This window comes from Semicossyphus pulcher, unplaced genomic scaffold (assembly GCF_022749685.1).
Source record: "Semicossyphus pulcher isolate SPU_LCO1_2020_fin unplaced genomic scaffold, fSemPul1.0.p SCAF_10, whole genome shotgun sequence".
Classification (NCBI taxonomy): domain Eukaryota; kingdom Metazoa; phylum Chordata; class Actinopteri; order Labriformes; family Labridae; genus Semicossyphus; species Semicossyphus pulcher.
Window position 1 is genome coordinate 7,718,854 of NW_027211604.1, and position 22,371 is coordinate 7,741,224.

The 22,371-nt window shown below is 42.7% G+C and overlaps 1 protein-coding gene across 1 annotated transcript in view; it reads left to right on the forward strand.

Moving 5' to 3' along the window:
* LOC138595835 (roundabout homolog 2-like) overlaps window positions 1-22,371 on the forward strand; it is an 88,548-nt gene that overhangs the window by 38,078 nt on the left and 28,099 nt on the right. The window contains exons 3-9 of the mRNA XM_069667303.1: window positions 13,174-13,331; window positions 13,477-13,597; window positions 13,748-13,886; window positions 16,906-17,042; window positions 19,027-19,038; window positions 19,534-19,658; window positions 21,214-21,385. Of these exons, the coding sequence (XP_069523404.1) occupies window positions 13,174-13,331; window positions 13,477-13,597; window positions 13,748-13,886; window positions 16,906-17,042; window positions 19,027-19,038; window positions 19,534-19,658; window positions 21,214-21,385 (864 nt within the window). The remainder of the gene's footprint in view (window positions 1-13,173; window positions 13,332-13,476; window positions 13,598-13,747; window positions 13,887-16,905; window positions 17,043-19,026; window positions 19,039-19,533; window positions 19,659-21,213; window positions 21,386-22,371) is intronic.

The window sequence follows — 22,371 nt, forward strand, 5'->3', positions numbered from 1 at the left end:
TGGGCTGAGATTAGCCATGTCAGTATTTACAGTTATTTTGTCAACCAGCGCACCACACACTGCTCAAATAACAAAGTGCTACATTTGTTTTTTATTTGGACGTTGGCTTTGAAGTCAACATTTTTAACTTGAGAGATATGGAGAGATGCAATGGACATATACACAGACACTGAAGCTCCTCCTTTGTTTCCCTAAATGCATCATAAATGGGGGTTGTGCTTAAAAAGACAGAGGAAGACTGACAGAGGATGAAGACAGAGATGATTAACTTGAAACATGAAATGTCTGCAGCATAAAGATGTTGATGGATGGAGTAGTTTTATTCCTGTGTGCGTGTGTGCGAGAGGGAGAAAAATGTTGGTATGTGCCTTTGGGTTTGCACACCTTCCTCCCTGTGTGTGTGTGTGTGTCAGTGTGTACCTTCACCAGCAACTCCATGAATATGCATGTGTGTGTTCGCACGGGGAGCGACGTGCTCTCTCAGCGGAGACTGATCACCCCATGATGAGCGATCACTGCGAGATTGGACTGATTTTTTTTTTTCCTTACCTGTCCGTCTATGGAAATGTCATATATAAAAAATGAATGCCATTTTCTGAAGTGGCACGACGGTCTTTCTGCTGATAGATGGGGTGTTTTAATCTGCCATGGAAGCTTTATGTGATGGGAGAAGTAGAAAGGGATCCTGGGAAGGTGTCGGAGAGCAGCGGGTCAGTGACAGCGACCGACTGCAGCTCCCTGTGTACATACAGGATCTGTGCTGGGTGGCCGTGGGATCACCAGGGGGGGTGCAGGGATGTGATTAACAGAGATTTGGGGTGAATAATCTTCTAAGCCGCTCAGTGGAGCATTGCTGGGGGGAGATGGGAGGAGCTTATGGTCACTGAGACATATCAATAGAACTGAATATATAAGAAGTTTCATAAATGAAGCCAATGCAGAAAACCTGCATCCTTTCTAATGGCCAGCAGGGGGCGACTGCACTGCTTGCAAAACTAATTCTGATTAAATGGAACTAGATAATTTCGTCTCAGTTGATTTAATAGCTTTGAAAACATTGTCCTAATGAGTTAATTGTCTAAATTGCAAGTATCAAATTAAAGCAGGGTTTGCTTTGGTGCGGGGCTACCTGTAATTGCCAAGTTGCTACCACTGCTCCCTGTCAACCAGAATAGAGACGTGGCAATGCGTATTCACCTTGCTGTCCAAATATGGTCACTTCCACCTCCAAAAAAAACAAGATGACGGTGGAAAAACTGCCAAACTGGAGGCTTCAAAACAGCAATACAAAAACCGTTGGTTGACATCAAAGTGGCTATGTCCACTACTTATGTTCACACTATGCTATCGCCCAACCTAGTACCAGAAATAGCAATATTTAGCTTTCAGACATACAGCATGTCGCCCATCCTTCCATACATTATTTAAACCGCTTATCCTGTTCAGGTCTCGCGAGGGGCTGGAGCCAAACCCAGCTGTCATTGGACGAGAGGCGAGGTATCAATGGTGTCAATCACAGGGCTGACACATAGAGACAGACAACCTTTCATGCAAACATTCACACCTACGGGCAATTTTGAGTCACCAGTGGACCTAACGAGCATGTCTTTGGACTGTGGGAGGCAGCCGGAGTTCCAAGAGAGAACCCACACATGCACAGGGAGAACACACAGAAAGGCCCACTTCCTCCAAACTAGTATTCAAACTATCGGAACATTCTAGCTGTGAGGCAACAGCGCTAACCATTGCACCGTCATGCAATCACTTCTATCCTTAAAATAATTGATTTTATATTGATAACAGTGTGTACCTGTGTCCCACATGTTGGATAGGTGCAGATGGTCACCCTCAGGTCACATGAACCCCGTGTACTTCCACACATGTTTGATCATTTCAGTTCATTTACCCATTTAGAGATCAAAGGTCAAATCAGTGCAATCAAAGCAACACAGCGCACCGTATTTTATCAGTTAATGTGGTGGCATGACATTACCATATTAATTAGTTTTCCTTTGTGCTGAATGCCAGCAGTAGCGGGGGTGCACGCAGTGCCCTGCTGTATAGCTCGGAGCATTTATTCAAATGCAGCCATACATATCTATATGCTATCCAAACATGCACATATTGTGGCCCATCTGTATGTACCCGTGCAAAGACGGATGATGTGGTAAACACAGCTTAGTACCACCATCTCTGGCGGGGTGTGTTTGATCATGCTGGATGGTGCAGACGCACAGATTATCACAGCAGACTTTTTGCTTTCTCCAACATCAATTTTCCTTCCATTAAATCCCACATTAGTAAAGGCTGTTGGGATATATGATCCAGCCTACTATTGTGTGTAGACAGTTAAGGTTTCCAATGCATCGTTACTTAAGGACATGAAGGACAAAATAAAAAGTGGTTCCTAGAATTATAGGACAGGCGTAGAAAAAACAGATTAAGCCTTTTTAACCTTTAAAAGTCTGCAGGCGAACACATTCAGCTTTTGTTTATCCACTCCGTTCCATTGTGACGATGTCCACGATGATGACTGCGAAACACAGCAGCGTGCATAATTTCAGTTAGAGGAGGCGAGTGCATGTAAGAAAGCTCTCGCTCTCTCTCCCTGGGTGACCGCTGCTTTAGTGAAACAAGGCGGATAAAAGGCTCCATTCTGATCCCTGACTCATTTTTCCAGCTCATGTTGTACATCTCGCCGCAATATTGCTGTAAGGGTCTATGATATCCATGGTCTTTGAGAATAAATAATGTGATCGCCTTTTTTTTCTCTCCTATATTTCGCCTTCTCCGATTTTTTTTTCTCCCTACTTTTTCATATTCTTCCAATAAAAGCCGGAGCAGGGCCCAGGTTTATGAACACGGGTGAAACGTGCCTCCCAGCACAATCACGTTTGGCAGACGTTCCTTTAAATACTCGAGATGATAGGAAGACAGAACATTACAATTAACGAGGAGGAATTCAGCATCTTAAAATGCTAAATCGTGAACTAAGGTCGTGTACAAATATTTGCATAACACCGTGCGCACAAATGCGCATCTGGATTTACAGGTGTTAGTAGATGAGATAGTCTGGGGGAGCAGGATGGAGCAGATTTACATAGGTTAGTCTGAGAGATAGAGGAATGTGTGCTTGGGAAGAAATGCGTGGAGACAGGAGTAATTAATTATAGATGTGGAAATGTGGTCTGAGGGAATGCTGTTACTGTAACTAGAGGCATGGCAAGTGAGAGATGAGGGAATGCGGGGAAGAAGAAGTGGGGGGAAGGGAGAACCTTGCTACTATACCATCCGCAACTTCAATTTACATTACATGACAGGAGAATGGAGGTTAATTAAACATGACAATGCTAGGGCGTTTATTGTTAACCCTTCACTGTGGTTGTCTGGCTTCTAACTCAAAGGCCAAAGAATGCATAACAAATATGTTTTAGTCCAGAGTGTAAATTCTCATTCTAATATCGGACGGAGAAGGAGGGTATGAGTAAAAGGTAAATTGGAGCCTCTGGTGATGTGTGGCACATATTTGGATAAATAGGACATTTCCTTATTTTGGACCAAAGCTAAGGAGCATGATTCGAAAGGGAACGGTGGTAAAAACAGCTCTCATCATTAATGCCTGCCTCTGTTTGCAGAAGTCATCCCCAGTTTACAGAAACTAAATAGCATCTAAAAGTCTGCTAAATTTTGTTTTGCCACAGGCGTGCTCACTTTTCACCGTGCATCTATTTCAAACCTTCATACTGACGCTAATTTGACTCGACACTAATGATGCCAAAAAAGCAAAGCGAAGCGGTGCGAGGTTTTTTTTTTTCTTGCTGCCTGCTTGTAATTTTGGAGACTGCTGACTGCTGGGTTACCATGGCACTCCTGAATCGACGCTGCCTTTGAGATTAGATTTTATGCCGGGTTTTAAAAAATGGAAATGAACTAAGGTCACATTTCAAGGCTGTAACATTTGCTGAAAAATATTTTTTTTACCAACACATACAAAAAAAACAGTCCATAATGCAAATTAGAGGTGGTAATTTTGTCATACACCAACTGAGCTCTTATTATGGAACTTAAATAAACCAATGCAGAGCCTCCCTAAATACATGCCTGCAATTGCAATGTTTTCTATAAGCTCGGTTCCATATTCCTTCTGTAATAGTGAGCATTAATTTACTCCTGCTGTGTCCTGCTGATGTGAGGGGAGAATTATAATAGGTAATGTACGTCTGTGCAGGGCTCGTAGCCTCGGGGGACATTGTGTAAACGCTCCTCATCTCCCCGCTGATCGTGCTCCTGACTGATTGCTGATGACTGTTTTAGGCCACAGACATGTTAACTTGTTTATTTATTCAAAAAAGAAAAATCCCCAATGCAAATAGCCTCTCTCCACTCCACTTTTTTTTCTCCTCCCACTAAATTGTGCGTCGGCATTTCTGTCCTTGATTTCTGCGATGGTGATGTGTTGGTGTCATCAGCAAAGTTTGTGATATAAGAACAGGGCAGCTGTTTTTTTTTGTTGTTTATGCCCGGGTATGCGTCAGTGTGCGTTTTATGCATGTGACAGATATGGGACATCCTTGACTGCTGTTGAGAAAGTGACACAAACCCTACAGGCTATCGCATTCAGAAGGAATCTTCAGCAAACTCCAAAGCACAATTTAGCAGACCACTGTCATAAGGGATCTCTTAGCTGCTGTAATGCATGTTTCTGACCCTGGATCACTTACTGTATAAACCATTTCAGCAAAACAGTACCCAACATAAGGCTCAGACACATTGCATTTGTAGAAATTAAGCTGCCATTTAACAATTTCTGCAAAACAACACCACCTTTTTGTGGTTTAAACCTGCTTCACAGCGAGCTTTGTCCATGCACATGCAGCACATCGCTTCCTCTTTGCTTCCCCGATTCCCCGGATGGAAACGCAGCCATCTGCACGCAACAACTCGCAAGGTGTTAGTGTCTTCATCTCTCCTCTCTACTCATAAACAATTCTGTTTCTTTTTTTTTGGCCTCTGCAGTATTGCCGCACACTGCCACCACAACACTTTTCTTATGGGTGGAGTTGTGAGGTGTGAGGTTGGACCAGCAGCCTGCGCAGGCAAACAAGCACGCCAGTGCAAAATAAACAAAATGCTGCATGAGTTAATTAGGTTGTGATTCTGTAACCCATCACCATCTGTCTGTCACTCCTTGTTTATTTACTACTTTGTGTCATGACGTGAACGGATGCCTTTTTCAATTAATTAATGTTCTGAACTGAGTCAATTAGTGCTAAATTAATAGGTCGAAAATGATTATACTATGCAACTCCTTAATTGCTTTGGAGTTTGCATCTCACCAGCTCTCATGTTTCTTTCACAGATGCGTGTACAAACACGGACACGCCGAGGGAAATCACTTGTTCAATTTTGCATTTTGGTTACTTTAACATTACTCCACTGACACATCTTTCTGCAGCTAAGACAATGGCTGTCTGTGCTCACTGAGCCAGATTGTATCGACCTTGCATTGCATTGTTAGCCTTACAATACAATTACACTCATACGTTACACAGCTGAAGTCGAACTGGTGGAAATAATAGTAGGGAAAGATTGTGAAAAATGTTGGAAAGCTGTTTGTTTCAATCAACAGCTTCAACTTCAGTCACACTCGAGCTGTTGCAAGTGCACAGCCATGCTAGCAGCTCTGTGAGGCTGTGCTAGGCACCGTGTTGCTTTGTTTCAAATGCTATTGCACCCATACACTGTACAAGGGGAGCATATAACCACCGTGACTTCACCCATTGGTTTGTGAACCACCCTTGAAGCCTCTTGTCTGGCATTTTAGACGTGACTATATTTGGATGACAGGGTGTATGAGTAGGCTGCTGTGGTAGCTACTTGTCAATCAAAGGGAGCCACGCCCTAAAGCATACCCAGTTTTATTGTTGATTTTACACTAAATTGGACACAACTTACAACATTACATCGTGCTGTACTGATAAAGACTTGAAAATAGCAATTGACACTTTGTTAAGCCCCTCCCTTGAGCGGCCACTGCCCAATCCTATGTTAGCAACCGTAACTAGGCGCAGGAGGCCTGTTAAGCTTTCAGAACAAGGAGAAATGCTGAAACAGTGTGCTTATGGAATGTGCAAGCCCAACAGCAGATTTCCTCAAAGTTTAGAGGCGGTGTCATATTTTTCGCTTTTCCAAAGCCAAAAACTCGTGAGGAGAGATGTCGGACATGGATTCAAAATTGTGGAAGACTGTCTCCTCTTGCGATCCTGTCTGGCCTTCGCTACCGCCGCCGATGATATCGGCACGGCCTTTAATTTTCCACTCTTTGGTTTGTGCCACTGCTGTGGCAAACACTAGGAGATCCAGCGTATGGATCAAGCCCACGATATGTGAGCAATATCCTGACACGCTTTAAACAAAATGATAATAATGATAATGATAATTTAGCTTTGTTAGCAACGGGCTAAAACATATTAGATAATGAAAGTGACGCTTGATTTTTATGTCCTCTTCATTCTCAACACTCCTCTGACAAATTATATTATGGATGTAGCTTTGTCGTCCTTTCTGACTACTTCTCTTTGATATTTGAGAACTAACCTTAACCCTAACCCTAACCCTTGGAACATCTCTCACTGTTATAGTTGAAAACACCATAATATTTACATAGGCTTAGCAACAGTAACTAAGGGGGAGCGGGACTCGGCAAAGGGTTAATTGAGACCATAAACTCATAAGAAAAATGTCAAGTGAGAAGTAGGGTCGTTTTCCCATCTGGTTCCTTATAATCGGACTTCTTTGTGCAACCACTTGAGCTGCCACAGTGGCTTCAGTTTTGAAACCAGGAGCTTTGTATACTTATTATACTTACTATACGGTCTATTAATGCATCCTGGTTTAGCACGTTAGCATGTTAACATCCGCTAATTAGCAGTGAACACGAACTGCAGCTGAGGGTGACGGGGATGACTTTAGTTTTGCAAGTATACGAAATAAACCAAAGTACTATGTCAACTGACTATGCTCTGGACCAGGACATGCAAGGGTGAATAATATACAGACATAACTTGTTACTTTTTGTCCCCCTGTTATAGCTATTTCATGTCAAAAAATCTCGGTTACACCGACTTGCATCCTTGAAAAGAGACCCTGCATGCGAGCTTAATGGATACACGAGACATTAAGTGTTCCGTGGGAGATAAATGCACCGCTCTGTTTCGAAACATCGGCTACTGTATAGAAATAAATCCATGTTTTTGGTACCAAATGGAGTTCTCCTTCTGCATCATTCTGGGAGCGCGCAGGCTGAGCAGCACGCATCAAGATCTCAAGTGGGATCTTCATGGATTTGATGTTGTGGTGAAACGGTGAAATGAAATGCAGTGTTAGAGGGCTGCTGCAGCTGAAGGGGGTCTTGAGAAATCAGAATGCTCAGATGGAATATCTAAAAAAAATCGACATCAACAAACACGTAACCCTGTTCCTGTTAATCATATTATGCAGCCCTGTATAGTTATTTGTATTCAGATACTTCCACCATGTCACACATTCTCACCACCCATTGTGTCATGAAATGAAGCCCATTTACAAATCATTCTCCTTCTGATTTGATAAATGAAGCCGGTGAGCGAGTGACTCCCCTGAATGGCTGTTTGAATAATTGAGCAATACTCAATCAGACAACATTAGGCGCCGGTGTCGGGGCCCCGCCATCTGAAATAATTACCAGACTACACATGGGTGCTGCCTCCACAGGGGCTCCACATTTCAGATCAATAGATTAGAACAACACCACCCCCACCTTCACACATCTCCCATACCTTCATGAACACCACCTACAGAACAGAAACCTGCAGAGGCCTCACTGAGAGGGCAGGACACCCACAGCAGGGTTGGGGGGTGTGGGATAGCTGTCATTGCAGTGGGGTAGTGCAGACTGCAGGGACTGAATAAATTACCACCACAGAACCAGCAGTCTTCATGTGTTTGGACAAAGACCCCACCCCCCAAACCCTTTCAAATTAAAAGAAATTGTATGGAATAGGTTATTCACTTCCAATTTATTTCAACATGATTTATGTGCACCATCAGTCATAAAACAATTGAAACCCCCCCCTTTTTTGCAATTTCAGATGCGCAGTTCTGGAGAATCCTTGAAACTATGGAAATGTGCTAAACATATAAACCAATGAAGATTTGTAAGACTGAATTATGCAGATAATTGCAAATCGCTTCAACCTTGATGACTCTAATTAGCACCAATAGTAGACAACATATTCGTTTTTGTCTCTTTTGTTGGGATCAGGTTTATTGAAGAGGTTCACCGATACGTTTATTCATTCAAACATTTGTTGAAGCCTCGTAAAACAGGACAATACTCAGTGAAACCTTTGCACACAGAGGTGTAGTGGTTTGAGATATTCGTCTTGAAATGTCCACGAGAAATGAAAGTGTTCTTAAAGTTGTAATCTCGAAGGGCTCTGTTTCCTTCTCTTTGGCAGTCAACGGTAACTGCGGGAGCACACTTCCCAGATATCCAGACAGTGTTGCATGTGTGACGTCCACGGTTGGCTCCGGTTGTAACTCTTGATTTTCCTCTCTGACAGTCGCTTTCCTTTTTAGACTGTTTGCCTTCATCTGAGCGTCGAGTTTGTTTCTTTTTCTTTGGATTTTTTACTTATTTCGGAAGTTGTATCTGTAGTCATCCATCTTTTCTTTGTTTGTTCAGCCATAGTAGATTACTGTTTACTCGCAAAACACCGGATAAACAGCCTCTTAGCTCCGCCTACCCTCTCTGGCAGACCAACCACTGCTGGGTGATGGAAAAGGCGTCTCTAACTGGGCGCCGCTTGTGATTTTTCCACAAAAATCCCCACAGACGCCCAGTCTGCAATACTGTAAATACAAAGGCTCTAATCAGTGGGCCACAGGCTCAATCACCATTGTGATACCTCATTCCGCGATAGATACTTACCAGACACTTAACAGACATTTATTAAAATTAAAGTCTTCGAGATTATTATTTTAAAAATGTGTTGTAAATAATTCCTCAAAAAACTGAAGGCAGATTTTCCAAGATTGGAGAAACCCATTTGACCTAAAGCATTAGCGAGCTGGTAGAGCGGGTGTGGAAGGTTATGGTCTATTCAAGCACAGGTGTTATATACGGTGGTGAAAGTCCAGTAAGGGATCTATAGATGAAAAGGTACTAGTGTCTATCATGCCTCTGTGCCAGAGAGGACCAACCAACATTATACAGAGTACAATGGTGGGTGGCCTGGGGATCTCCGGTAATAAATCTGAGGGCAGTGATAAACTGATTTCAGAATGGGAGCAGCATGTCTGTAGATTTTATCACCATAATCAAGAAATGAGCTGTACACATACCCGTTCATTAAATTGTGTTTTCATTTCCTGATGTGGACCGTTCTGTTGTCCTGTTTGTTGGGCTTTACTGTTTAAGAAGCATCTTTAATGTGCTTCTTTAACACAGGAAAAGGCAGGTAGTCACGTGACTGTGTGAGTGTTTTGTGTATGCGATGGGTCACTTAGTGTACTGCAACCATGTGACAGCCAGCCAGGCATATTATGCACGTGCCAAACAAGCGTCTGCAACAGAGACTCATGGACTCCAGCTCTCCAGACTGGATGTGATTGACAGCTGAGCCAAAGGGCCTTTGGCTCCTTCCTGATTTTCTTTTTCACTCGAGGTGTCCTCTGGGACTTGGAATCCATGCTAGCGTATATCAGCAGAAGAGCTTATGGCTGTAATGAGGATGAAAAGCAGACTGAACACCAAGCCAGTTTTTTTTTTATCCTATGCTGCTCTGACTTTTAAAAACCACCATTTAATTAGACTTTTGCAGGATGCTTTTGATTTACATTCAGCGTTATTTGGACAACCAGTCACAACGCTTACAACCATTTTATCAGCTAGTATACATGAATGGGGGGATTGATACTGTGCAAAGTTTTGCTATCTACATTTAGCCAGTGTTAATATAACAATATAATGATGTTTACTCGTTCTTCATTATAATTCATTAAACCTGAAGTTAGAAATGACACTTAGCTGCCTATTTTAACAATTGTCTTTTGTTTTTGTTGTCAAAAAAGCTCTTTATAATTCAAATTAGGCTTACAGTAAGACATTTCCACAAAAACAACATGTCCTAAGTTGTTAATGCAAAGCTGCTCGGTTGAAATCATGAGCTCTATTTTTAAGCATAATTACGGTGATGGCTTACAGGACAGTCACTCCTGTAGCTACTTAAAGCAGGAGCCTTTGAATTATTCTTTGGGATAACAATTGTGACAGAATGAGGAAGTTTTGAAGCTGTAACCTTTTTAACTTCGCAGCAGCTAGCTCATACCTCTCTTTAAAATGTATGAGTATGGCTTTTAAAGGCATCGCTTGACAACTCTTGATGTCCTCGCTCCTTTGAAAACAATATCTTGTGCAGACACCCCTGCCACGGATGTTTTAAAACGCTCGTCCAACAGTGGAAGGACGCAGAAATACGCTACGAGTAAATGGAATTGTAATGAAGGGAGATTTAAAAAGAAGCAATTTTTGGCATGTTTTACGAACTGCATTTCAAGCAGCTGTCATAATTCCTGTCTGAGTTGTTACCCCGCTCTTAGCTACAGTATTGACTCATGTAAAGAAAAACATGGAGGACATTTGGTGTATTATTCAATAGAAACAATATGAACCTCTAAGAGGAACATCTCGGAGCTGTTAATGACATATTCTGAATCCCCTTTGTCCTAAAAGAGACCTTGCTGTTCCCTGTTCCCTAGTCAATTCATAGAGCCTCATAAAGGAGTGTTTGATTGAGTCCTTATCCATGGTCACTGGTGCTTTCTCTTCCCAACCGCGCATGCAGCAGTGAGTCTCTTTTCAAGAAACCAAGGCCTGACCCTGGGCCTGCTACAAAGTATAAATGGCTGTCTTCAAAGTGCTGTTTTCATACAAGGTTTCAGAGAAAATCCTTAAAAACAGTCAGCCAAAGCACTTCCTTTCATAATTATATCTATGGAGTCTCAACATAATGAATTTCAACAACAAACTGTTACCGATCTTTTATTTTGAAAAGTCTCATGGATGTTTGAATGGATTTAGAGCTCAGAGCAGGACCAACACTTCAGCACCTTATCTCGCCCAACAACAAGCAGGGTTCACTTTTTTTGGCTCACATGGACACAAAATATAATTCAACACAATTAAAATGACAGTATTGAGCAGGGTTGGGACAAAATATCGATATGGCAACATATCGTCGACTCGTGCAAAAGAATGAATCGATAAGGTGTTGCCAAATATCGCTCTAATCAGATTTCCCTGTTATCTGACTCACCGTCCCCACTTCATGTCTCCTCACGGGGGCGATTATGACATGAGGGTAACATGAACGGAAATTAATTTGCCGAAGAAGAAGTTAATCAGATATTGTGATGTATCATTGCATGATTGTCTTACAATGTATCAGTTAGTCACGTATCATATCGCGAGTTACCCTGCGATTCCCACCTCTAATATTGAATGTGTTTTCAATACGCTGACCGAGTTAGAGAGGGATCGGATAAAGGACCTTGGAGGAGTTTGTTTAAGTCTAAGAAGAAGAAGCGATACTAATTCAATTTTTTCACTCTGTTATTGCAAACATGCCACACAAACATAGGCCCGAAATACAATCATGCACAAACAGGACCCTATGGACGTGCATTAATTGAGAGGTGTCAGAGTGAGGGGGGCTGCACATGGACATGCGACCCGAGCAGTGGGGGGATTCGGTGTCTTGCTCAAGGGCACCTCGACAGTGCTCAGGAAATGACACGGCACCTCTCAAGCTACCCGCCCCAATTTCCACGCTTGGTCCGTACCGGGACTTAAACCGGCCACCCGACGGTTCCCAAGCCAAGTCCCTACAGACCGAGCTACCGCACTAGCAGAAAATACTGGAATACTAAAATTCCAAACTCAATTCAAAATGGCTGACTTCCTGTCCTGTTCTTGGGGAGGGTCCGACAGGCTTGTTGGCAGAGGTAGGGCTTGACATGACACATATGCCTTTCAAAATGAGTGCATCTAGGTGAAACAGACTGCAGAGGCCCCGTTAAAACTTCGTAGGGGGCGCTATGGAGCCTTTTTGCCACAGCCATGTGCAATACCTATATCACATGTACAATTTTGCCACTACTGATGCATCGACAGAATATCTTAAATGTATGTATGTTTAGCCCCTAAAGAGGTGAGTAATTCATTCAGTTTGCCCCGTTTGGTGCTCAGGTGGTCGTTTCTGGCAATATAAGGCAGATAGCAAACTGATATACTCTCACCATACATCCCAGATACCCATATTAAGTCTAGACTTTTATATTGAATTGCATTTAAAATATTATGTTGCAAATTTTCTGTGGCTATTCAAGATTCCCGGAGGGTGAAATTATATAATTTGGTGACCCGCTGACTTTCCCTCTAGCTCAATCATCGGGCTTTACGACTGTAAGCATACACTGAATTTATTAGAGGAGGTCATTCACTCTCCCCAGAGGATCAACCTCATACATTATGAACTCCATTAGGCAAGCACTGATGTTTTCATGTCTCTCATGGACTCGAACGGTGTGTTATTTGCTTTGACCCACACTTTTACTCAGTGGGATGTAAGGAAGTTTGTTTAAAGACGCCCCTATAGGGATGCGGAAACGTCGTGCCGTTTGAATTTTTAATGCATGATCCTTTGCACTTATGGCTCTATACCTCCCTCTTTGTGTTGCCTCCAAAGCTTTACCTTCCTTCCATGTTTCTCGCTCTTCTGCGCTGTGTCTTTCCCATCTATATTGTACCATTAATCCTACCTGGCTTTACTCGCTCTTACATTTAGCTGCTGAGATCAAAGACGAGCCCACACCCCCTCAGGGGAACAGCTGTATTATTAAAGACTGAGAGATTGCAGAGGATCCTGGGAGGCAGCTCTGCTTGATAGAATTGTCTTTGGACTCTCGCATTAGAAAAAAGGTGGTAGAGGTTACGAAACCCCAGACAGCTTAGTCTCAGAGCAACTCTCCGGTTCACACAACGGAATCTGATTAAACTCAGAAGTAATCAACTGAATGAGCGACGGTCACAGTTTAAGTAACGGCCTCGTTCCCCTTTGTTTTCTCTCGCAGTGTTACGTGACGACTTCAGACAGAACCCGCAGGATGTGGTGGTGGCCGTCGGGGAGACTGCCAGTCTCGAGTGTCAGGCTCCACGCGGGCATCCTGAGCCCACCACCTTCTGGAGGAAGGATAAAGCTCGTCTTGACCTGAAAGATGACAGGATCACGGTGGGTTACTCCTCAGGGAGCTCTCTTTTTGACTCACACTCTCAACCCTCACTTAATGCTTCACCTTCCACATTTATCTTCAACTGTTGCAACAAAAAGCACTTAAAATTGTTTTATTGTGATTACATGCTTTTTTTTGTTGCAGGTGCGTGGAGGAAAGCTGACCATCTCAAATACCAAGAAGAGCGATGCTGGGATTTATGTGTGCGTAGCCGCCAACATGGTCGGAGAGAGAGAGAGTGAAAAAGCTCAGCTCTCGGTGTTCGGTAAGAAGTCATACACGCTCTTTTCCTTCTCAAAAAGAAATAAATCATGACTCTTATCTCAGGTATTCACTGCACACTAGCACATCAAGTATTCACCACTCCTTCAGAAGTATATTTAGCTTCTGTTTTATTTGTACTAACCTCATCCAGAAAGACCAGTGTTTGTGCAGCGGCCTGTGAACCAGGTGGTCTTAGTGGACGAGAGCGTAGAGTTCAGGTGTCAGGTCCACGGTGACCCGCCGCCTACGCTGCGCTGGAAAAAGGAGGACGTGGATATTCCCCGCGGCAGGTGAGGGATGTGTGTGTGAATGTGTGGAGTTAATTCGCCTGTGTGTGCGTGTGTGTGTGTCATAAATGGATAAATGTCGAAGTAAAGCTAATGAGTCCCACTAGAAAAATAATAGATTCAGCATATTACTCGAGAAAGACTTTCATCAGTGTGGCAAAATAATTTATTAGCAGCAGAGAATCTCATTATTTGCTGTTTGAACTAATGTGCTAACAGCAGATGAAAGCCTGTCTATTGGCTGCTTTGACTAATATACACTTTCAAGTAGCACTGTGCTTTATGTGTGTACAAAAAACAATCAAGAGTCTGACGATGGCACATTGCAAGATAGTGTTTTATATAAAGTAATCAAATACTATAGCCATAGTAGAAATAGTATCTCTATGACGGGCCTGTTCAATTACCATTTCAGAAGTGCCAGAGTGGGTATAAAAGGAAACTGTCAAGGGTCCACACAATCAGTTTTTCTATGACAATATATATCTATGTATATAAAGATGGACAATGCGTCTCCATCTGCTCTCATTTTACAAAATGAAAGCCAAAATAGCCCCCGTGATAAGCGCTGCCCTCTTATGATGGAGACGCCATTTGGAGCCAGAGACTGTGCAGTAGATATCGGCCGGTGGAGCCGCTGTAGCCACTTCTGCTAACCAAAAAACACACTTAACTTACAGAAAAAAAACAGCAAAGATCCTGCACGTCGGCGTGTTTAACAGCAGAGCAGCTTCTTGTGTTGGTCTGAAGCAGACGCTCACAGATGTGTAACCTTTAATGACTGCAGTGATTGTTTCCTCTCGCCGTTCCTCCTCTACTCTGCTAATCCAGAACAGATCGGCTGCAGGAGCCGTCAACAGAGCTGTCAATCATCCTTTTTACAGCATCAAATAACTAATTAAAAATAAACTTGTCAGAAAAATGAACACTTGGACGTAAATCAGCATGATAAGAACTAACTATAATGACAGAAACCGTGTTTGAGAAAACATTTTTTGATTTTATAGTTTGACTCATGTCCCATCTGTTAACATGGAGGAGGCGGGCTTTATGACCTATACTGCAGCCAGTCAGCAGGGGGCGATAGAGATGTTTTGGCTTCACTTTTAGGGAGCTGTCATGTCGTCCATCTTTTTATACAGTTTATGTGAGAAACCTGTGAAGCAATGAGTTTGAATGTGTTTACAATGCACCCTTTAAATCTTTGACTCTCCTGAATCCCCTCTGCTTAATTAGCCTTTGTTAAAACTCTAATACGATTTTAATTTCTGTGCTTACAACAGCTTATGACTTCTAAACAACTTATATAATTATTATCTTCTAATTAAACAATTTGCTGATGTTTAAACTTACATTAGCTCTGTATGCTTGGAATTGAAAAGGTCTTCTCTGTGAGATGTTTCGGCCCTCGTTTGTGATGCTGATGTATTGCATCGCATCATGTTAAAAGGTGTTCCTGCGGTTTTCTTCCCCCTTGTGTACCAGCATCATAAGCACATATTAATTGCATTGCTGTCCCATTAGAGCACCTATTTTTTTAAGTCCCTGTCGACCTGTCATGTTGGTCTTAATGGCTGCTGCTCAGCGCTTTTATACTTTTAATTACAGCATGTCCCATTATGTGATCTAGCCATCCATCAAGACCTTATATCAGACATTAAGAATCTGAAGCACAGTTTTATGATTAGTTTGACTGGGTTAGTCATGAGTCTGAACTGTTCGGCTGCTTTTGAAAGCTAAAACTGGTCATAGATTATAGTCTTGGATAGGTTATTGTAATTAATCGGCATCAAGGAAATCAAATAAAAGTATCGATTAAAATGATCCCTCTAAAAAAGACAAACATTTCTCGTGCTACATGTTAAGCTAACACCTGTTACAAGCTGTTAATGAAAACAGAAGGATATCCTCTCTGGTGTGTCGGTATTAGAATAAATTCTCTGTCTGTCTGGTAGTCTGTCTGTCTACCTGTGATGTGTCCTCTACCTCAGAACCCCTTGACTCTAAAAACATGTCCTACTTTCAGCCCTGCCTCGCCTCACTTCCCTCCTTCCACTTCTTTCATTCTTCTCCTAAACCCCTCGGCCTCCTGGGAAGTCTGTATCTGGGTCAGAGATGTGCTGTGAATGGAGTCCTCACTAGACTCCGGACAGACCCCACAACCCCGATCGATATTCTGCCCACACCCTTTGGAACATCTATTTTCAAATGTGACTTTTTCTCACCCCTTGTGCCATTTCTCTGCCTGACTTGCCTTCCATCTCTGAATCAGCATGGCTGGCTAGACAATTTCACAGGATCTCTCACGCCAAAAGGGACCCCAGAGAGGGAGAGCCTGGCTCCTCGCTCCTCTACTCATTCTGTGTGTAGCCCCTCTGAGGCGCTTATCTAAACTCTGGTCGCTGAGATGTTCCTCTCTCTAACTGCTCCGGTGCTGCCTTTTTTACAGCGTGCTGCACTGGTGGATACACACGGATGCATGGAACACGTCTATGAATTAGTCATTTCTTACCGCTCGGCTCATTCATCAAATTCAGTTTGTCAGACTGTGCCACTCCCTTCCTCTCAGACTGTTTGTCTGTCTCTCCCTCTGTCTCTGTCTCCCTCTCTCCAAACACAGATGCACTCACTCACACAAACACACACTCATATGGTATAGTATACCGCGCAGCCCACACCGCAGTGGGTGGCTCGTCGTTATAAATATTGAAATAGTGGAAAAGCCAGGGTTCCAGCTGAAAGCACCTTTCATTTTGCCATGCCTTCATCTTAGCATAATTGCTCGCCTTTCTTTGCCTCTGTAGCAGAGTGTGTGCAGCGGGGAGTCTTAATTGCCTTACAAAGTCTGTCTTTATTCCATCAAAAATGACACAACCTTTACAAAAGCTTCCGTCTTCAGCTTCACACAACTTTACACAACCTTGATCCAGTCTTGTTTGTTGTTTACTTAATAAATGAGTCTTCCAGTTTGATTAAACCAACATGAGACGTTTCTGATGTCACTGTTCCTCCTTGTTGCCAGATATGACATCAGATATGAGAAAGAGGACTTCCTCCTGCGGATAAAGAAAGCGTCGGTGAGCGATCAGGGAACGTTTGCCTGCCTGGCAGAGAACCGTGTGGGTAAAGTGGAGGCCTCTGCCTACCTGACGATCAGAGGTGGGTAACTGCTTGTGGACTCAAAGCTCATAACCCATCCCTGATACACTTTGTGTGTCCCAAAGCAGGCCACAGGACAATCACTCCTTTATTGCCCACTTTACGAGCGTTATTGCCCCCCTGCTGAAAAGGCTGCGCCGGGCCTCGGCTTTTCTTTCATATAACAGGCTGATGTAGTTGATTGTTTCAGATCTCCAGCTAGGCTCCAGATATGAACAATCTAACCAGCTTTAAGTGAACAGTTATGACTTCTCCTGGGGGGCTCATTCTCCATCCACTCGCCCTCTCACTCCATATTTACACGATATCTATCTGAGGAAGCAATTTCATAATAAAGGTTGAAGTTGTAAAATAAAAATGATTGCTTTTGGGCGGGTCAGATCCCTCGGTGTTCTCTTCACGTTGTCATTATAACTTTAGAGTGTGAAACTTTGGTCATACAAATTAAGACATGTCACAGTTTACTTTCTTAACACCTGATAACTGCAGTACCTCATACATCATCATACATACCGTACATCACAGATCTCATAACCTTAACCGTTAATTATTTCCCTCGATATTGGGTTCTAATGCTTAATCTCGTCACTTGTGATTGGATGCATGGCTTATATTATACCTTGAGAAGTCCTGACCCAATCTTCAGATTGGTGCTGGAGCCAAAGAAGATTTACTTCTGCTTGAGTAAAATATTACTCTGCGCAAAACTCACACTGGACAGTCAGATAGTGTCTATGATTTACTATTTAAAGGGGGGGTATTATGCTAATGTCAAGCTACATATTTTTTAATCTGTGATACCTGTGGAGTAGCTTAGCATCATTTACAGTTAAAAAAACTCCTCATGTTTCTCACACTGGTGCTCTGTGCAGGCCCTCATACAGCCTCTGCCTGAAACGACTCAGTCAGCTCTGTCCCTTTAAGAAACCCCGACCCTACAAGCCAACTTTTTTCTGATTGGCCAGCTCTCCGAATCCTGCTGAGGCCGCACTTTGTGACGTCACAAAGTGCAGCATGTACAGTGTTGCTAGATTGATAATACAGCAGTATCGTACAGCAGCTTTAAAATTCGTATCGTAATCGTATTTTACCATAAACTATCGTACATATGAAAAAAGAAAACGAGAAAGGGTCAAAACACCACACTGAATTGCAAAACTATGCCCTGCGTGTCATATTAATGTAACAACACGGAGTCGGCAATTGTATGCTTCACACAGCAGAGTCAATTGCAGCCCAGTACACAGTCATTTCTTACGTTACTACCCTTCAAGACAAAAGCACCATTTCTACTACACATTCAGGGAAGATGCTTGCAAGCCACGCTCATTCAGAGATGCAATGAGTGACAGATGCATCGCTGAACTGTTATTGTGGTTTTCTTTGAAAGGGCAAAATTATCGTACAATCTGCCTTTTTTGGCATTATTGATCGTATATCATACCGTTAGCAAAAATATACAAATAGGATAGTTATCGTACATCTGGCAACACTGAGCGTGCAGAAACACCTGTGTGAAACCTGGCGTTCACAGCAGACTGAGCTGAGAGGCCTGTTGATTACTCCAACATATTTTTACCTTCAGATTTGAAACTTCACCTACGTTTAGTCTGAACATCCAACATTGTTACTTTATATATATGGCTAAAAATGTGAATATACCCACTCTTTAATCTATTTCTGTACTTAACCAGCCTTTGTCGGGTATAAGTAACAGATAAAAAGTTCATCCAGTTGTTTTTGGTATTTTCACCCCTCCCCCTAATGTTGCCAAGGTACTATTTCCTTGAGGCCCATGCCATCACCTGCTTTCGGTGACTGAGCTCCACCCTCCTCCCCCTCTAATCTTCATGGATGGAAACCCGACTCCATCTCATTCATTTCTGATTTTCATTCTTTTTTTTTTCTGTCCCTCTGTTCTACTCCTCTGCTCTCCTTCTCTCTGTGTGTGTTAATCTCACCCACACCATTGTTGTGTCACCAGCTCGCCCCGTCGGTAAGTAAGAGCTGATCCCATTGTGCATGCTTTGCTCTCTTTCTTTTTCTTTGATCACACACGTGTATGCATGTACTCTTGTGGCATTCCACAAACACGTTCATCGAACTAATACTGGACATGCATATCTACATTGTAACGATCAACCCCTGACTTCCCCTGGCAGTTTATCTACAGACAGTGGAATTAACACCTCACTTCTTTCCAATGGGGGTCCAGATACGGTCTGGTTGATATGCCTTAGGTTAAAAACATAGAAGTAGCACCCTGCTAATTAGCTGATATCATTCATTCTGACGTTGTCACAGCTGGATGAATGGCTTGTGTGATTGGCATAGTCTAGAAATAGTTCGTAAGCGGTTACAACCTAATGCATGAACCTTTTAGCTCTAGATGGACCGTCAGTCCAAGCTCTTCTCCTCCTGTAACACGCACTTCTGAGCAGTCTGTGCAAATGTGTTGCTATGTTATGTTTTATTTCACCTTTGACCTCAGAGGCTCCCCAGTTTGTGGTGCGACCCCGTGACCAGATCGTGGCGCAAGGACGAACAGCTACGTTCCCCTGCGAGACCAGAGGGAAACCTCAGCCCACTGTCTTCTGGCAACGAGAGGGCAGCCAGGTGAGTACAATGATTTTGACGACATATACTTTACGTAGGTTTTCATGCATGATGGGGAATTCATGGTATCTTATTTAGGCCCACATTGCTACAGAACAAATTGTGCAGCAGCATCCAGAGTATCTGAATGTTTTAAAAAATGTCCAGTGATTGGACTAAAAGGATCAAACCAGGGGACAGCGGAGTGCAGTTCTATTCCACGTACACATAATGAAGTGGTCATTTATCATCAATCTACACCAGTCCGGCCGGCTAATTCACTGTGCAAGAAACAATGTCATGTGCTGCATTAGAGTCATTAGACATAATGAAAGCAGCCTAATGTCCTTTCCTGCCCATCAGCTTGTCTGCTTGGGGTGCAGAAACAGACAATGCTGATGCCTTAATTTCATGACCGTGACTGCAGGTTATCACAGTAGGATTATCACTGCGGGGGTAAACTGCCATTTAGACAAAGTAGAAAAGAGACATGGACTCACTTTTCTGGCTTAAGTTGGTGGAATATGTGAGCAAATTAATGGAATATGTTGAACAAAGCAGTGATTCTTAAATGGTAGCTAGCCAACAGTTTGAAGTTAGAAAACATAAAGTACAATCAACTCAGTCTTTCCCCGTCAGAAGAAAGAGAGCTAACACTTTATTTGGCAAAGTCTTTCTTTGGAGTAGTTTCAGTCACCATTAGGGACAGGACGAATGAAAACAGTATCATCTGCACACAAAAAAAGCTCCATATAAACACTGCAATCAGAGTCAAAAGGGTTGGTTTAAACCTTTTCATAAACCGATCAAATGAAAAATCGTACCATTCAAACGATTCGACCCGATGACGTCCTGACTGCGTTCTTCTGCGCGTGCCCTCCGTCTTGACGTAAATGCGTGGTGATGTACGTTTCAGATAATGGCGACATCCTCGGAGAGCATATTTTTCAATTTAAACATTAAGAAACCTTAATATTATTGGATGGCTGATACGTTGGTGTCACGTGGTTGCTTGATTAACGGCAACACAACAACGCTGACTGCCTGAATAGACGATAGCTCTCAATCTTGAGCTGATATTTAACGCGCTGAACCGAATGCATAATGCACGCATGTCACACAGTTGAACTGATCAAATGCGTTGGCGCATTTAAACAGCAGATCGTAATGGATCACACCCCATGTTAATATGTAAGACAATAAATCTTAAGTTGGAATGATGACAAAAAGTGTGCATGTAAAGCCAGCTACTGTAAAACACAGATGACTTACATAGTCAGAAAGATGTGAGTCAAACTACTAGAGTCTAACAATTCCATATTGATTCCTCTTGATACAACTCAAGATGTGCTGCTAAGCATGTGACAATAGTCTTAATCATTTATTTTAAGTATTGGAGAATCTAGTATGGGACACGAGTACTCAAAATATCTCACTATCAAAGTAACATTGTGAACAATATTCAGATCACTGTTTGACAGCGAAAAAGACACCCAGGGATTTCTGACATTCAGATGATTCAGACTGAATCCATGCTTACCAACATTACATCACTTCCCACTTTCATTCCCTGCAGGATCTTCTGTTTCCCAACCAGCCGACACAGGGAGATAGCCGTGTTTCCGTGTCCACCGACGGAGAGTTGACCATTTCATCTGTACAGCGCTCGGATGCTGGTTATTACATCTGCCAGGCCCTCACTGTAGCAGGCAGCATCATGGCCAAGGCCCAGCTGGAGGTTGCAGACGGTAAGTTTGGATGGATGTGCATCGATAAAGTGTAAAAATAACTACTTTTAAGTTATGTGATTTAACAGCAAAACATGTGCTTATAGCAATTACGTTGAAACTATTAATACTTACATTCTACTGTTATGCCTTGTTAGGTAGATTATGCAGCAGGGAGTTATATGCACGGAATTAGTGAATGCTGAAAACGCTATTGCATGATTGCATGGCTCAATACACAGGTAATTTCACCTGAATGAAGCCATTATTTTTCTCCCTCGTGGAATTATCTGGAGGGATTTCTCCAAATAGCTGGTAGAGGAAAGAAACGAAACTTCTTCTTCTTCACGTCCTTCGCGACATCTTTCAGAAATGAGGCTGGTGGAACATAAAACAAATGAGGCCACATATTGTCGAGCACTGCTTTCCAAACTGGAAATGTGTCGCACTTATAATCCTTGTAGCATTGTGTAGACCAGATAAAACCTTGTCTTGCGGTGTATCTGAGGTTATCTTTCTACCCACACTTACATCAGCGTAGATGCATGTGTATGTTCTAAAAGCCAGTCCTCCACTTTTCATTATCACCTCCCTGTGGTAAATTTGAATGGACTGAAAAGACTGAAACTGTGTAAAATAAAACTGTCTCCTTGATGGAGAGACACTTTACACTTTTTTTTTTTTTTTTTTAACAGAGCTTTAATGTCAGCATTAAGTGCTGAGCCGCTGCCAGCTGGGAGCTGTTTATGCCCTTCTCTCCATTTGTTTCTTGGCTTTTCCTCCCACACATTATTAAATTAACATCTGTTGAAGTGTTTTTTGGAGAGGAAATGACTTCTGTTCTGTCACTCAGAGGAGATGGATCAATATCAAAATGTTTGCTTTGGAGCACGAGGGATGGGAGGAATGTGCTTGATTGATGGCTGTAGACGCAGAGCTGCTGTGATACAAGCTCGCACATTTCCATATCTAAGTGAAGATTTAAGGTGTGCAACAACGTCCTCCGA